Raw genomic sequence first — 16,496 nt, 5'->3', positions numbered from 1 at the left:
AAGAAGGGCAGTGAGGCTGCTGTGGGGTGGTGTCATTGGTGATGGAGGGGGAGTGAGACCAGGTGCTTAGAAGGAGGAGTTTGAGCCTCCTTTAAAGAAGGGATCTTTAAAGGGTCAGCAGTGCCATCAGCAACCAGGTGGCTCAGGTCACTAATTAAAGTTCTGTGTTGGTAGGACTCTTCTGCTGTGTCTTTAATGCCAATGGAGTCAAATCTACCCTAGAGCCACGCCTGAACTCTTTACTTCCCTGCAGGAAGATTCACTGTTCTTGTTCTATTCAGTTCAGTCACTCCGTCGTGCCTGACTCTTTGTGACCCCATGGACTGCAGCACGCCAGGCCTCCCTGTCCATCACCAACTCCTGGAGCTTGCTCAAACTCATGTCCATTGAGTCGACGATGCCATCCAACCATCATCCTCTGTCATCCCCTTCTCCTCCAGCCTTCAGTCTTTCCCAGTATCAGGGTCTTTTCCAGTGAGTCAGTTCTTTGCATCATGTTGCCAAAGTATTGGAGTTTCAGCTTCAGCATCAGTTCTTGTTCTATTAGGATGTCAGAAAACTGCTTTGCCGATTATGGGTTTTAGTCCTGAACGTTTTTACCTATGGAATGAGTGTGACTTGTGTTTGGAGAGGAATTTGTGTGGGCAGTGTGCACCTATTTGTGCACAATTTTGTAAAATCATATTTTCTGTGGTTTTGGCGATTGGTGGAGGACCTTGCTTGGAGAGCCATGCTTATTACTCAATTACTTGGCATCTAGGGAAAACATCACATCTGGAGTCTTTGACATTGACAGACTCTAGAAATAGGAGAATCGCGTCTTTCATAGATAGAGTTTACTTCTTTCACTTGTCAGATGGAACAAACATTTCAGGAAGTGAAACCTAAGATGTTTTTTAAAATAATTTTGGAGAAATGCTCTCAGGCTGGAAAATTATTCCTACATTGATGAGCCAGACAATAAAACAGGTTTTGTTGTTCTTTTTTAGTTGCTACACAATAACGTTCTGACACAGAATGTTGTACTCTCTCTCTCTTCCTCCTGAACTTTTTAGATTTAAGGTATTTTATTTTAAAAGCCATGAATTTGTGAGGTCGAGTGTGTTTATCTGATACGGCTTTAGCCTCAAACAATAGGTGACGCTGAGTACCTCATGATCCTGGAAGTGTGATGCTTTCGGTGGTATTAGACGGCATATTTTAACATGGAATTGCTCATATGTTGAAGTATACAAGGGTTAAATAGACAATGTCTGTTGTAGTGGCACTTTAGTAATTTTCTTTCGGTTTCAAATGCAAAATCAAGTGTTAAACTTTTTTAGTCTTAAAAGTATTTCATGTTCCACTCGGGAAGATCAGTGGAAAAGAGGGAGAAATAGACCAAAAATTAAAAAATGAAAATACCCTTCTTTCCAGTCTCCTAGAGACAAGCACTGTTTACCACCTCCTCAGTGAAATACTGCTGAGCCTTCTATGTGCGTATACAAGTCCCACACCCCAAATGAAATTGCATTTTATTTTGGCAGTCTGGTTTCCTGTTTCAGTATCACAGAAATACCCATTTCATCGTGTGGGTGTCTCATCATTTATCTGATTCTCAATTTACATGTAGATATATTTCTAACTTTTAGATATCAACTGCTGGTGACACTTATCCTCATCAGACATCTTTACAGACAAAGTTGATAGTTGAGAATTTGATTCACATTTTTTTACACTTGCAGTCTAATTCTGCTACTGCTTTTCTGGTGGGAGTTGCAAGCCAGACATAGCTTTTCTGAGCCCCAGACTTCATGTTCAGCCTCAAGAACCGAGCCACTCCATCACCCTTGGGTGGAAGCGAGCGCAGATCCAGTGGAGGAGGCAGCCCTGATGAGCTCAACATTGATAGGAGAGAAAGCCCAGCTGCAAAAGTCATGCCGGGACCAGAGGTCTGGAAACGATGCGTTGCCAAGGATTGCACATCGTCCGGTCCTCAGTTATTACCCAGAACAGTCTCAGTGCTGACTTGAAATATGGAAGAGAATGGGTCTTGGGACAGAGAGAAAGCTGGCTCATGGTGTTCTTTAAGTCTCGGTGTTTATTACCCATCAGTGACCCCCAGCAAACTCAAGACCTGCCCCCTTCTCTCCACAACTTCATTGAAAACTGGGGTGAGGGAAAAAACTATGCCGTTAGTAATTCTGAGAAGAGTGTGTACCTGTCAACACACCAGCCTGTTGTTCAGAGGTAAGCAGCTTTAGAGATTTTAAAAAAAAAAAACTGTATTAAGGCAGGTAGGGAGGGACCTTTCAGCCGAGTTTGGTAGGACTCTCCTTGACTGCTTAACATGGTGACCTGAAACTTCCAAGAGAAAGCGAGTGTGATGGAGCAAGCCAGCCGATGTGTTTGCTATCTTAAATGGCTGCTTTGGAGAGGGTCTGCATGGGTCCTGCCCAAGGCATAATTAGTCTCTTTCTTGGGGTGTAGATCTGCAGAGAAGGGGGGGGGTGTACCGTTGCTGCATTTTTTGTCACCCGTTCTTAATGAGTTCTGTTGTCTTCTCGTTCTTCTATGACTATTTGCAGATTTGAAAAGCTTAACAGTGGAGCAGTGGCAGGCTAAATGAGTCTCTTATTTATGTTTTTCTCTTGGGGGGCAGTGCAAATAAAGGGGATTCCCACGGAGGATCCCTGAAAATACACATCTGCATGCTTCCTTCTTCAGACCCTGGGTGTCACAGGCCAGCCCCACAGGGAAGGAGAGAGCTATTTTCCAGGAGGAGTTAGTATGAAAGACCCCCACCCCATCCCCCACTGTCAGCCCTGGTGAAGCAGTCCTTTCTGTTTGGGGACCACTTGCCTTTTGTTTCCCAAGTCCTAGAGAATCTTCTGCCATCACCTATCATTCAATTGCTAATTAATTCAGCAAGCCTCTATTGAACTGTTTTTCAGTGCCAGAAACTAGAAAACAGAGATTACAACAAGGAGGCATGATGGGTGCAGTCGACTGGACCCGCACGCTGGTGCCAGAGTGGGCCGGGCCGTGCTGGGCAGAGGGGGCACAGGTGGAGTGGAGGGAAGGGTGCCCTGCACAGGCTCTAGGGGGAGCTGGCTTCCGAGACAGAGAAAGGTCTGCAGAAGCCCCGCCCATGGCTGGGCGCGGGTGACTTCGGTGCTTGGAGAGCTGGCCCCGTGTTAAAGCAGGGAGTCTGATGTGTCAGGTGCTTTGGCCCAGGCTGGATCGTCACCGCGGTTCTTTGGCTGAGGGGGAGACCCCACGGGTCTAGACCTTTGTTGAGTAAGTTGATCATGGCAGCATTGGGAAAATGGATAGAGGCTACAGAAGGCTAAGCAGTGGGCTATTGTAGGAAGATAGGCAGGAGGCCGATGGCTGCTAGTGGATCTTGGGCAGGTGACTTAGAACTCTCAGCCTCAGTGTCCTCTTTTGTAAAATGGATGTGTAGTCAGCACGTAGTTGCTGTGGAGTTAGACTAAATTACGGGTGCGAAGCGGGCCAGATGGGGCCTGTGCTACCATCCAGCCCCTTAGTATTTCCTGGTGAATTTAGGAGATGAACAGGAAAGGGGGAACAGGTTCCTCCAAGTGACACGGACGAGGGACAGTCTAAAAGGCCAGCCAAGGAGAATGCAGGTACCAGAAGAGACAGGCCGCCTATGGAACTTTCTCTAAAGACAGTCGCTGGCTTTATTGGCAAGGCACGTGTATTTCGATAGAATACTGGCTTTGGGTATTGAGGTCGATAAATTGTAAGTAGGGCAAATGCAAAAGCCTGGGGTGATTTAGAGGTCACAAAATGAAAGGGGATTAACCTGCTAGAAAGCAATTAAGTAATCCTCCGATTGCAGGAGCACCATGGCTCTGATAATGAACTTCTTGAGCAAACTGGGAGTGCTTCACGGTATGTGAAGTCTTTGGGGATGAGGGCCCTCTGTCACAGTGGTACACAACTCTTTTCTGGATGAATCCTTTTTGAGAGGCGTTGCATCTTAATTTTGGGGAGGGGTAACACATAAAGTGATGATCTCGCCACCCTGAGGATTCCAGTGGCCGTCCTCACGTTTCTCCAAACCAAACCAGCCTTATGTTCCTCATACACTTGGTTTTCCAACAGTCTGTACACTTGGCTGAGTTGTGCTGAGCAAGCAGTTTATTTGCCAGAAGAGTTTATCAGGCTCATTATGAAGAAATATGAAACCATCGGCTCCTGAAGCGCCCAGGAGGGGAGGGATGGGGCCCCTCTAATTGCTCTGTGACCTCGATCGGTCGTTCAGACTCCAAGACGTTTTGCTCAGAGGCTTGGCCGGGCTCCAGGCCAGCTGGCCCCTGACCAGGCTCTGCCCTCCCTGGAGATGAAGCCAGTCCCTGCTCCCCGCCTGTGGCTGCCGGCACCGAGTCAGTGTGCCTCTCAGGTCGTCTCCGGCCTCTTCCCTACTTCCTGGTGGTTCCCTCGGTATGTCTCATCCTTTCTGAAATCCTATGTAGAGAAGATAGATGGGGGCAGAAATCTGGAAGTCAGGTTAGTCCTGTTCTGTTTGTGGAGCATGTGGCCAACAGCTGACAGCGCTGAAGTGGCCAGTATCCATGTCCTAGAGGCATGGTGCCCCTTTCCCCGTATTTACATCTCTGTTAAGGTCCCTGGGTGCTTTCCCCATGAAGAGAGCACAGACTTCGGTGTTGAGATGGCCTCTGTGTGGCTGCAATAAAGTGAATTTCTGACTTGTTTCCTGTTCTGCATGTGATAGGTGGAAGTCACATGATAGGTGGAAGTTACGTAGGTTGAGCCCACTGCGCTGTCTGTGTGGTATGACCTGTGCGTTGCGTTCATTTGCGGCAGAGAGATCCAGAGACCTTGTTCCATTTGACCGGATGTGTGTTTGTTCATGTATGTTTCAAGCCACGGATATAGATGACAAGGGGGGAAGATAGTAAGTCGATTGTTCCAGCTGCTAATTAAACGTGCTTTCTCCCGTCTCTGTGTTCGGCTGGGTCTCTCTGAGAACTGACGTTTCAGGAGGGAAGGTGGTTTTCGTTGCCGAGTCCCTCACGTCAGGGCTCTTGCAAAGAGAACATGTGCCCCGCTCTGGTGGTGGTGGCGGCTCAACCGTGTCCGACCCTTGGGACCCCATGGACTGTAGCCCACCAGGCTCCTCTGTCCATGGGATTTCCCAAGCTCTGCTCTGCTGAGAGGCATTGCCTAAACGTGGGGTCAGGCAGCCACACCTGGGAGCACGTAACTAAAGAGGCGGCCTCTGAGAGGACAGTCACATCATCACTTCCTCCCTGTTCTTCCTGAAAAAGGTTCCCAAGGGCTGAAGTTTCCCAACCCTCACAGGTCGTTGCTCTGCCACCTGTTCCCAAACTCCAGACCGACTACTGAGTTCATTTTGTATTTCCTGTCCTCTCTCTGGGCCCCACCCCATCCTCTCCCAGTGGCAGCCTGCAGACTCTCCCATTCAGGAGAGCAGGTAGGAAATAACTCACCTTCGCTCTCACCTGTGGAAGTGGGCAGCCAGCTTTCATTGTGAGTTGTTTTGTTCCTGAGCCGCGGGTCACCCTAAAAGTGCCACTGCCACGTGGGTGCTGACAGTGCTTTTTCCTGTGTTACCTCACAGCCTTCGGGGTCATCATAGTTGTTACGTCTGAAGATACTAAGCCCATTGTGCAAGCAAGTAAACTTGAGTCTCCCAACAAGTGGGTACATGACTACCAAGCTGGCACGTCGTCCTGGACTTTCAGACTCCATGCAGTCCAGTGACTGGCGCCCTTGTTTTTGATGTGTGTGTATTAAAAGGAAGGTCAGTGTCAGTAGAGGCTTCGTTATCCAGACCTCTGCTCGTCTAGTAAGGAGCTGGGGCTCCCTTTGCATCTGGACTTTGGCTGGAGGGCTGTTCTCCAGTCCTGCTGCTGGGTGCTGCCAGAAATGAAGTAGGGTGAGTGTTGAACACTTTTATCATCATATTAATTACCTTTTCTTTTTAGGGCACATGATACTAAATTTATACTGATACAATAGAGGAAAGTCATTTAAATCATGAATGTAAGTCACTCTAAAGAAAATAGCAGATGGATATAGTACCCAATCTTAAGAGTATATGGGGGTGGGTGGGGCTTGGGAAACCCTGGTGGGAATTCTCATTCCCTGGTAAATTGTAAAGGCTGACGTGGAAGAGACAGACCATCGCTCCTTGTGTCACAGTTGTCCTGGTCTCTCAGGGCACTTGTATTAGGTGTGTGGGTGCCTGAGTGTGCAGGGGGAGTGTGGGTCACAGGTGCTTGGGTCAGTGCTGGGTACATGGGCGGTGGGATTAACGGGCCAAGGTTGCACCCACTTTCTCTGATGACTGTCCAGTTTCAAAGGATGGAGCTCTCCTCTGCTAGAACTCAGAAAATCAGTGAATAACTATCTCCCCGCCCCCTGCCCAGACCCTACCTGCTCCCTTTGAAGTTTTGTTTTTTTTTTTAGTATGATAATGGGCTTCCTAGGTTGCACTAGTGATAAAGAACTTACCTGCCAGTGCAGGAGGCAGACATCCCTGGCTTGGGAAGATCCCCTGGAGTAGGAAATGGCAACCCACTCCTGTATTCTTGCCTGGAGAATTCCATGGAAACGGGAGCCTGGTGGGCTGTAGTCCATGGGGTTGCAAAAAGTTGGACCTGACTGAGAGTCTGAGCACGTGGCATATAGGGCCCGATTGCTTCCATTCTCTGTGTGTATCCTGAAGATCCATCACAAACATGCCAGATCCCAGGCACAGCCCGGAGAGTGTGAGCTCAAGCTACAGAATTTGACTCCCGAGCTAAATGACAGCGGGCGGGGAATCCCTTTAGGGTCTTTTCCAAAATCTAGCAGAAAGAGCTATGTTTAGCTTGTTAAGATAAAGAACTGGTCGGGGGAGGGAAGATAATGAGAAAGAGGGCTTGTGTGTACATGATTCACAGAGAAGAATCCAATTTTACAGAAACCACAGCCCAAATTAGAGAAAGCAAGCTTTTGGATTAAAATGATTTCTGTTGTGGTTGTAACATACCACAGTTTGATTTTTGTCCAGATGAAAACATTTGGTTTTCACTTCAGTAAATATTGTGGAGACATTGCCAACTAATTCTGAAAAGTAATGAAATACGGCTTTGGCAAAGCACAGATGCGTTCCGCACTCCCGATTCCACCGACTGATCCAAGTTCAGATTTTTTTTTTATGTTTGCTAATGCACTTGAATAATCAGGAGAGAAAAATCTGCCTGTGATTTTAATAGAAAACTGTAAGTACACGTGTATATCCCCTCCCCCCATTCCCTATGCCATTCATAACCCTCTTAAAACATTAAAAGCATTCACCTTTCATTGATGACTGCTTTAAAACTACAGAGTTTGTGGAGGAGATGTGCTTAGTCACTCAGTCGTGTCTGACTCTTTGCGAGTCCTGTGGACTGTAGCCCGCCAGGTTCCTCTGTCCCTGGGATTCTCCAGGCAAAATACTGGAGCGGGTTGCCAAGCCCTCCTCCAGGGGATCTTCTGGACCCAGGGATCGAACCCAAGTCTCCTGCATTGCAGGCAGATTCTTTACCTTCTGAGCCAGCAGGGAAGCCCGTGGAGGAGATAGATGGAGTATTTCTGTGTGATGAGGCAATCTCTCTGACTTGTTGATTAACACCACAAGAGGGGCTGGTACCTACGGAGGGGAGAGAGCCCACCCCAGGAACCAGGTGGGGGCCTCTCAGCCCTTTCTAAGACCCCTTGTCCGCCGTGGGAGGGGATGGTTTCTCTTCCGGAAGCTTTTCCTTGTTGTATTTTCCAGCTCTCTCATCCTATTATTTTCATCTCTAGATCCATGCCTGTTTTCCTGAATGCTAGGCCCACAACGAGCTTTTCAAAAGTTTACCTCACCTGATGTTTGGAGGCAAAAAGTTTCCCTAATAAATTTTCTAGAGAGGAAGTTTGCTGCTTAGGTGAGAGAATCTATGAGTTGCAGACCATTTTTCATCAAAAATTCTAAAAAAAATTCAGAGTCTTCTGTTTTCAGATGCTAAATGTTAACTTTCCATTCACACAGCTTCAGTTGGATTAGCAAATGGACCCATTCACCCATTTTATAAGGAGGAAGGTGGGGTGATTTCACCAGTGATAAATAGTCCAGACTACTGGCTGTTTTCAAGGCTTTGAAATACCCTTTCCTTCATCTGTTTTGTGTCTAACAGATTCCTCCTCCTCTAAGCTTATTTGTAAATTAGCTAATTGAGCTTGTATCTTGTCTAAGAAAAAAGAAATGCTCTACGTGAATGTCTTGATTAGTTTGGTTTCTCAAATGCTTTTGGCTCTCTTTTATGTATTTGAGGTTCTTCTGCAGTTATTTTCTAGGTATTTAGCAGTTTGTGTTTCTCTTGTCACCTTGGTTATGACATGTGAGATGATCTTCCTGGTTTTATGTCAACAAGAAAGAAGGAAAAGCTGTTTCTGCTGCTTTTTCCTGGGTGCTGTGGTTCCCCCTGATCTGGAATGTTGGCATGACCCTCTCCATCACTTCTAAGTGGACATGTTAGCAGGTCTTAGAGGGATTACCAGTAGCTGCATGGTGACCGAGGTTTTCAGTATGCAGTGTTGCTGGAGTTAGTCTTTTCTGCTTGCTGTAACTTGACTACAAGGTTCACAAGAGATACAGGTGTGCAGGTACCCAGAAAAATTCTGAAGGTATGTTCCTTCTGGGTGAGAAGCTATAGTTGATGAGGCCACTTCTGAGATTGGCAGTGGCTTTTTAAATGAAACGTGGAAGGTGGTAAGGCTCTACCCAGGCCGTGAGGCAGAAGGGAGAATTGGCACCAGCTTATTGTTTGAGCCAAGGGCATCCTGACCTTTCTGCCCAAGGCTTGATAATAATATCAAGCACTGGGCTTTTTCCTCCACTAAACCCTTCTCTTTTCATCACAGGAGTCTCTCCATTCCTCTTCTTATATGAGCATCTATATTGTCTTTTATTTTGTTGATGCTTCGTCTTTAGGTCCAACCAGCAAGTCATTTAGGAGAAAACCCCCATTAGGAGAACCCACATTACTTCATAGTGTGAAAGCGATCGCTTTTATCCCCTGTGCCCCCATACTTGTGTCCTTTCCACCTCTGACTGCAAAGCCAGTCCCATCAGAAAAAATCTTGTATTATTCTAAGTTTTGCTTTAGGAGTGAATTCCTCAGGGAAGACACTCCCCACCCCCCTTCCCTCATCTTCTGTTTCCTACTTCATATTTCTCTTCCAGAATATCTGTCTTCTAGAACATATATCAGGTTACATCACTTTGTGTATACTTGGCTGAGAAGCTGTTTAAAGAAATGGATTCATAAGGTTGGTTGCTTTCTTCTTTTGTTAAAATTACCCTATATGCTTTCTTTAGGATATTAATGAAACTTGGGTTCTGAATTGAACTCCTCAACATTTCCTCCATTTTAGTTCTTTGGCATAAATATAGTGCTCACTGCTTTCTCAGAGTCTTTCTCAAGAGTAAGGAATGTGATGCTTTATGTATTGGGTTTGAGTTTCAAAAAATCCTCTCTGTAGGTGGCAGTTACCTCTTAATTTCTCATGTGGTTCATGTGGATTTTGCCCAGTTCTCTTTGAAGCAGACTTGCTTTGCTCCCAAATGGCCTCAGTTGCAGAGTTTATTCCCTTCTCTCCTGATCATGGTGGGATGGAGCAAGGCTTACTTCCTGAAATTCCATCCTGCAATCCTGCTTCCCTCCAATAGAGGGCAGAGTGAGCTGTGGACGTCACTGCAGGGTCTACACACACCTGCCCTGCGTGGGACTGTAATGATCCGCTTTCTGATTTCAGCCGCTGGTCAGTGCGTCTGACAGTGTGCAGGGAGGCTTTTCTTTAAGAGAAGTTAGGTGTGGCTATTTTGATCTTGAAGGAACTTGAAGAAATGTGTTTAACCTCTTTCTTATTTTACTGAAGAGGAAAATTTAATGGCTGAGTCTGTCACTTCCAAGTGTTGAGTCCCCAGCTCTGTCTGACAGCATGTAATGTGTTACTTGATGTCATGTCACATGCTGGATTGAGTTGGAGTTTATGGGAAATTTCATCTCCTTTCTTTATTTTATTTTATTTTATTTTTTAATTCTGAACCTCTTTTTGAGCACTGAAAATAAGGTTTCTTGATTTTTTTTCCTTAAATACTTAGATTTATGGGACTTCCATACTGGTCCAGAGGTTTTAAGACTTCACCTTCCAGTGCAGGGGGTTTGGGTTTATCCCCGGTGGAGCAGCTAAGATCCCACATGCCTTGTAGCCAAATACAAAACATAAAACAGAAGCAGTTGTGTAATAAACTCAATAAAGTTTTTTTTTTTTTTTTTTTTTTAAGGATAGATTTAGGAAATGACCCATCGGTGTAGGTACATTTGGCCTTGGAGGTGCTTACTCTGTGTGTCTCTGTGAATGATATGTTCTGACTGGAAACTTTTTTAAGTACGAAGCTGGGAAGGATGGTGTCACTTCTTTTTCTATTCAGTCTTGTACTAGTTGTAAAACCACTTAGTACAAGGGTAAATATATTGTTCAAGTGGGGAAAAGGCCAGATATTTCCTCCTCCTCTTTCTTATTTTTTTTAAAGCTTCATCTTCTAACTTCTACCTGATCAGATGGTTTTCCCCAAAGCCTCTGACAGACCTTCCTTCTGTTGAGAACCTGCTTCTAATTGGAAATGATCAGAAGGGGGAAAACAAAGGAAATGGCTTTGGTCAGAGTGTCTCCAGTCATGTTACAGAGTGCTTGTCACACATATCCCTTTGGAGTTTCGTTTCCCTTCAGTGCCGTGACCCACATAACCTGTGGGCTGGGGTGTTTGAGTATCAGTAGGTCATGCTGACAATACGTGGAAGGTGCTGTCTTTGTCTTTGCATTTTCGGGAGCTGGGCAGTTGTGGTTTGCCACTTCAGTGCTCTGACGCTGCTCGTTCATGTCCATCTCGTTAGAACAGGTAGCCCTGATGCTGGAATGGTTAAATTAGCCATTGTGGTTCAAGTTTGAGATCCAGTTTGAGAAGGAGAGCACATTCAGTTACTTGAATCTTGACTGATACTCCTAAAGTGTTAGCTCATTCACAGGAAGCTGGCAAGAGAAGAAATGAACTTCACATTTATTCTTCTGTTACTTGATAGCAGCTCTCCTCCGGATACTTAATGGGAAAGAAAATGAAAGTTATTGCCAGAAATTAACTCAGGGATTTCACAAATTGATTAATCAATTAACCAATTAACTGACTAATTATTTTTAAAAAATTAAGAGCCTTTGGTCCCAAACAGTATACCAGTGAATGGACAGATCTCCTTCTGAAAATTCATGATTTGATAAAGAAGAACGGTATTGTGCTTCTTTGTAATATTGAGCTTGTTTTCTGGTGTTACTGTTCTGTCTTAGGTTCAGAAGCAGAAACATTTGGAGATGAGGAGGTTAAGGTGTAAAAGGAGTAAGGGATTGGGTGCTATGAAGAGGTTTCTTTGATTTTTTAAATTTATTTAAGCCAGTCTTCTAGTTAGTGTTATGCAGGAATTTATTTTAATAATTTTACATGCTATTAACCTGATCATAATATCAAAGTAGCTTCCAAATATATTGTGATTTTGGAATCCATACCTGTCACTCACCCCCTATGAATATGAGACAGATTCCTTTTATAAGGATATGTCATATTTTGTTTTTATCACTTGTCTCTCTCTTTTTTTTTTTTTTTTCATTTTACTTTCATTTGCTTAAGTTCATACTTTTTTTTTTTTTTTTTCCCAGTGGGTTTTGTCATACATTGATATGAATCAGCCATGGATTTACATGTATTCCCAATCCCGATCCCCCCTCCCAAGTTCATACTTTTTAAGTCTAGACGATGTAACCCAGAATAGTCTCATGTCTTTGACACTATGGATAGGGTTTTTTTTTTTTTTCCCCCTCAATTAAATCTTTTTCCCCCCCTCCGTTCTCAAGAATAGTCAAATGAGGTTTTAAAATTTTTGATTTGTTATGTTTGGTGAATGGCATCATCCCTCTTCCCTGCTGGGGGATTTTGCTTGAAATCTGTTAAAGGGACACAGAGTCCTGTTTCCTGGGGGATGTTTGAAAAATAAAAATGGCAGTAGAGGTGAATTGCTTTATCTGCTTGGTCATGAGGATGTCAGTTTGTAATTTAATACATGGGTCTACTTGGGCTTCCCTGATAGCTTAGAAGGTAGAGAATCCACCTGCAATGCAGGAGACCCCAGTTCAATTCCTGGAGAAGGGTAGGCTACCCACTCCAGTATTCTTGGGTTTCCCTGGGGCTCAGCTGGTAACGAATCCGCCTGCAATGCGGGAAACGTGGGTTCGATCCCTGGGTTGGGAAGATCCTCTGGAGAAGGGAAAGGCTACCCAATCCAGTATTCTGGCCTGGAGAATTCCACAGACTGTATAGTCCATGAGGTTACAAAGAGTTGGACCCAACTAAGCAACTTTCACTTTCCACTTGAAGTGGGCTCTGGAAGGGGTGGAGACTCAGGCCGGTGTTTATGCCCCTCCTTTTGACCCCGCCAGGTTCTCCTGCGCTGCCCAACAGCATGGTGTATTTTGGAAGCTCTCAGGATGAGGAGGACGTTGAGGAGGAAGATGATGAGACAGAAGACGTCAAAGCAGCCACCAACAATGCTTCATCTTCATGCCAGTCAACCCCCAGGAAAGGAAAAACCCACAAGCATGTTCACAACGGACATGGTAGGTCCACTGTTGAACTTGGATTTAACAGATAAAATCCAAAGCTTTGAGTGAAAGGTGGAATAGATCATGTGTTGAGAAGATGATCAAGGTGGCAGAGTTGGGTTAGTGATGTTTTGCATACTTCTTTAAGTAACACACACTTAACAGCGAGATCGGCCGGTATGAAACAATCCAAACAGTTGTGTTCGAGATAAATAGATTGTTGGATACATATTCTTAAGTTTGTAAAGATGATGGTAAATTCCATAAGAACACAGATGTAGGAATTGGAGGAGGAAGATATCGCATCTGAACAGGCGTGGTCGAGGTAATTTCATGAAGATGCTGTTGTCATTTCACTTACGGTTCTGATTCTAGCAGTTATCCAGCATGTGAAATCAAGGGCATGCATGTGTAGTAGAAACTAGACTCATTTTTCCCCCTGACTGTTAACATTCCAGGGGCAGGACACATAGCCCCAAAAAATAAGAACGAAGGGTCGACTGTGAGAAAGAGAAAAGTATAAATGAGTTGACCGTGGAAAGTGCCCAGTGGTTTTTCAACAGGGAGCTGACTTAATCGGAGTTATATTCTGAAAAGATTAAGCTGGCATCAATTAAGAGGATTTCATAAAGGGAAATGATTTCAAGAAGAGGAAACACATTGAAAGGCTGTAATTGTAGGCAATTACCTGGCTCAAGGTAACAGGGGACTAAAAGGTGGCAATATAGATGGGAGGATATAAGTACAAAAATTTGGAGGCAGATACAGAAATACTGCAGGGGTGGGGTTGAGAGAACTTGATGAATAACTGGATTAGCGTGGGGTGTGGCAGGGGGTGGGAAAGGAAGTGAGAAGAAAGCATGATGGCCGCAGATGCCTGCTTTCTGTGAGCTCTTACCCAGCTTCTCTGCTCGAGAGCGTATTTCCCTTGGGACACGTAGAGCGTCCACATCTACAAAAGACAGAAAATCAGTGCTGCCAGTAAGTGATTGAGGCAGAGGAAAGTTCTTCTCATTCTTGTCCTTCACGGCTGAGCCCTTAGCCACCCCTAGCCTTTCTGGACTCGATGGGAAGTTGACCCGTAGCACCAGCATCACTTGGATGTGATGGGAATCTGGCCACCTGCACTGGTGTTGACATTTCTGCCTTGACAGTTGCATGATTTTTTATTTGTCCTGCTTCCTGTTTAGGGCTGTGTTTAGGTGGCATAGAGAGATGGCAGAGATGTGACTTAAAGACCCTAGAGTTTGTTGGGGAGATGAGGTTAGTAATCTGTTTCTCAGCCTCCTTACCTGTAAGGAAGGCACTCAGTAAAGTGTTTGAATAGCCTCTGTTAGCTGTGTGTAGACCTGTTCATGTTAAGGGGTGGCTTCTTTAACTAGTGGGTGGTCTTGGAAATCTCCTTTGTGAGAGGGCAGACCAGAGAGCTGTTTTCCATGAATGACAGTAGAAACAATAGATTTTAGGGTGTGTTCATCTACATTATCTTTGGATCCCATCTGCTTTCTCTCCAGCAGAGTCACTGGGAGGTGCTCAGGACAGGAGGCATTTCTTGCTTTGCAGTTGAAGAAAGGGAAGAGCTAATGTCCTGTACCCATCACTAAAAGTGGCCGATTGCAGATGAGAGTCAAGAGTTTTGACATGCTCCCTGCCCCAGAGAGCGCCATCCTCTTGTGAGGGTGAGCACGTGGACAGTCTGTGGTGTGCTGGTGGAGTTGCACTCCGTCTGGTGACAGCGGCGAAGAGCCAGTGCGTGGGTCTCCACTGGCACTGCTGCCGCGCGGCTCTCATGTCTCTGGAGGGTTCATGTCTTAATAATCCCAGCGGATGGCGGTGCTTCCTTTTTGTGAGGCCAGTGGAAGGAGGGGGCTGAAGCCAGCTCAGAAATACACAGGCTGTTAGGAAAGCTCCTCCAGTTTCACGTGACTCAGAGGAAGTTGTTTTGTTTTGTTTTTTTTAAAAAGAAAAGTCTGCTTTGGAGAAAGCCAATTGCAGCCTCAAGTGCAGTATTTTAGAAACACGGTGAGCTTTCAGTACCTATTTAGCTGAGGTCATTTACCTACCCTGTTCTGCATCCTCTTTAAACTTGTCTTTCCTGCTCTGTGGTGTTTTTTTTTTTTTTTTAATTGAGACTCTTTCTTTGTAACTATTGAGCAGGATTCCTTGAAATTCCTTGTAATGGGCTTTAATTATGGGTACCCATCAGTTGCAAAAGTGAATGTTTGTTTAAATGCACCATAAGACTACAGAATGACCCAGATATCCCTAAGAAGGTTCACTTGGGATAGAAAGTGGTGGGAGTACAGACGGTGCTTACCTGACCTGTTGGCATGGCCTTGGGCTGGTGGTTGTGTTGGTAAAGAAGGCAGCTGGATGGTAGGTGGTATCTAGGAGGCAGCAGCTCAGGCTTACCCAGGGCCAGTGCCAGCCTGCTTGTTTCTTCTGGGGTTCAGAGGAGGTCTTCAAATTCAGAGAAATGGACTTTTCTGGTTCAGGTTCTGAGGGCACCTTCAGAGCCCCACACTTGCCCCGGTGTGTAAGGCATCAAGGCCTGGTTGCTCTCCGCTGAGCAGCAGGCTGGTGTGAGTTGCTGAGCCTTGGGCCGGGCCCCATGGACTTGTCCCTCTGCAGAGCGGGTGAGGGCCCTGGGTGTGGCCGTTGCGGTGCAGGAGGCCGTGGCGTGCTCCACCCCTCAGGCCCCGCTCGCTGGCTGTGGATGGTGCTTGGGGAGCATGAGCAAAGACTCATTCTCGAGGTTAAAGTTGGTTCTCAGAGTGTATGGAAAGAGATATGGGGTGCCGCCTGTGAGTGAGATGAGGGTGTCCCTTTTCCCCGTCCTTCCTTTTTGATCGATTTTTGATACTTGCCTTAAGTTAACTCCTTCGTTTTCCCAAAAGAAAAATCTACAGACCGATCATCTCCATTTCCTTTTGATTTGTGACTCAGGTGAAAAATGTGCAAGTGTTAGAGCAGATTTTCTAATCAGGAAAACCTGGCTAAGGCCATCATCACCGGGGAGTCAGGCAGGTTCTTGGGATTGCAGACTTTTTCGCACAAGAGTAGGCTGCTTTTTCATTCTCCGTGACGCTGGGTTTCTCTTGTCTGGTGGTGCTTCCCCCTGCTTTGTGAGCTGGAGATGTGAAGTGTGTTGGGAGATCCGGCATCTATATCCTCCTCCCAGAAGCGGAAGTAAATGCACAGAAAACGTGGGGAACACTTTATCATGGGGGTAGCTTTGGCCCCAAACCCTGATCTGCCTGCAGATCCAGAAAAACGGTTTTATTTAGGCTGTGCAGGTTTGAAGGGAGGGGAACCCAAGCTGCCAACGGTGTTCTGCTTTATCTCGTTTCTCCCCTGAACTTGAACCTGTGTGGGCAGCAGCAGGGCTCCTGGAAGCCAATGCAGGAGAGAAGGTACACCCCTGCCCCCTCCCCTCCCCCTCCATGTCTAATGGCCGGGGCTGGGGCAGACCCAGCTCCCTGGGGGTCTGACCCCTGACCCCAGCAGTCCCCTGTAAGAGCCTGGTGTCCCTAGCACCTGTTTAGTTGTGCAGACGTTACAGAAGACCCTGATGTTCTCATTTATAATCCAGTGGGCATCCTAGTGGAAATGGATTGTGGTTTATTAAAACACATGGTCTGAAGTGACACAGACGGCATCACGTATGCTCATAACCTTGGCTTCACACTCAGGGGTCACAATATCAATGCCTCCAACAACTTCTGTTTTGAGGACTATCTTCTTCAGTTTCCAAAATACCCCTCCATCTACAGAGCCTGAGATGA

General features: G+C 45.8%; 1 protein-coding gene across 8 annotated transcripts in view; it reads left to right on the top strand.

Annotated features, from left to right (window-relative positions):
- Positions 1–16,496, top strand: part of JARID2 (jumonji and AT-rich interaction domain containing 2) — a 228,932-nt gene that overhangs the window by 177,040 nt on the left and 35,396 nt on the right. For 7 of the 8 annotated variants that reach the window (XM_061147590.1, XM_061147586.1, XM_061147589.1 and 4 more), the window contains one exon: positions 12,550–12,726. In XM_061147590.1, coding sequence (XP_061003573.1) covers positions 12,573–12,726 — 154 coding nt within the window. In that variant the 5' untranslated portion in view covers positions 12,550–12,572. Of the gene's footprint in view, positions 1–5,799; positions 5,933–12,549; positions 12,727–16,496 lie in introns of those variants that run through there. The other variant, XM_061147592.1, reaches the window with a different exon arrangement.

The sequence above is a fragment of the Dama dama genome, chromosome 7 (assembly GCF_033118175.1).
Source record: "Dama dama isolate Ldn47 chromosome 7, ASM3311817v1, whole genome shotgun sequence".
NCBI classification, from domain to species: Eukaryota; Metazoa; Chordata; class Mammalia; order Artiodactyla; family Cervidae; genus Dama; species Dama dama.
The sequence above is the reverse complement of the archived record's forward strand: the minus strand, read 5'-3'. Positions and strand labels throughout refer to the sequence as shown.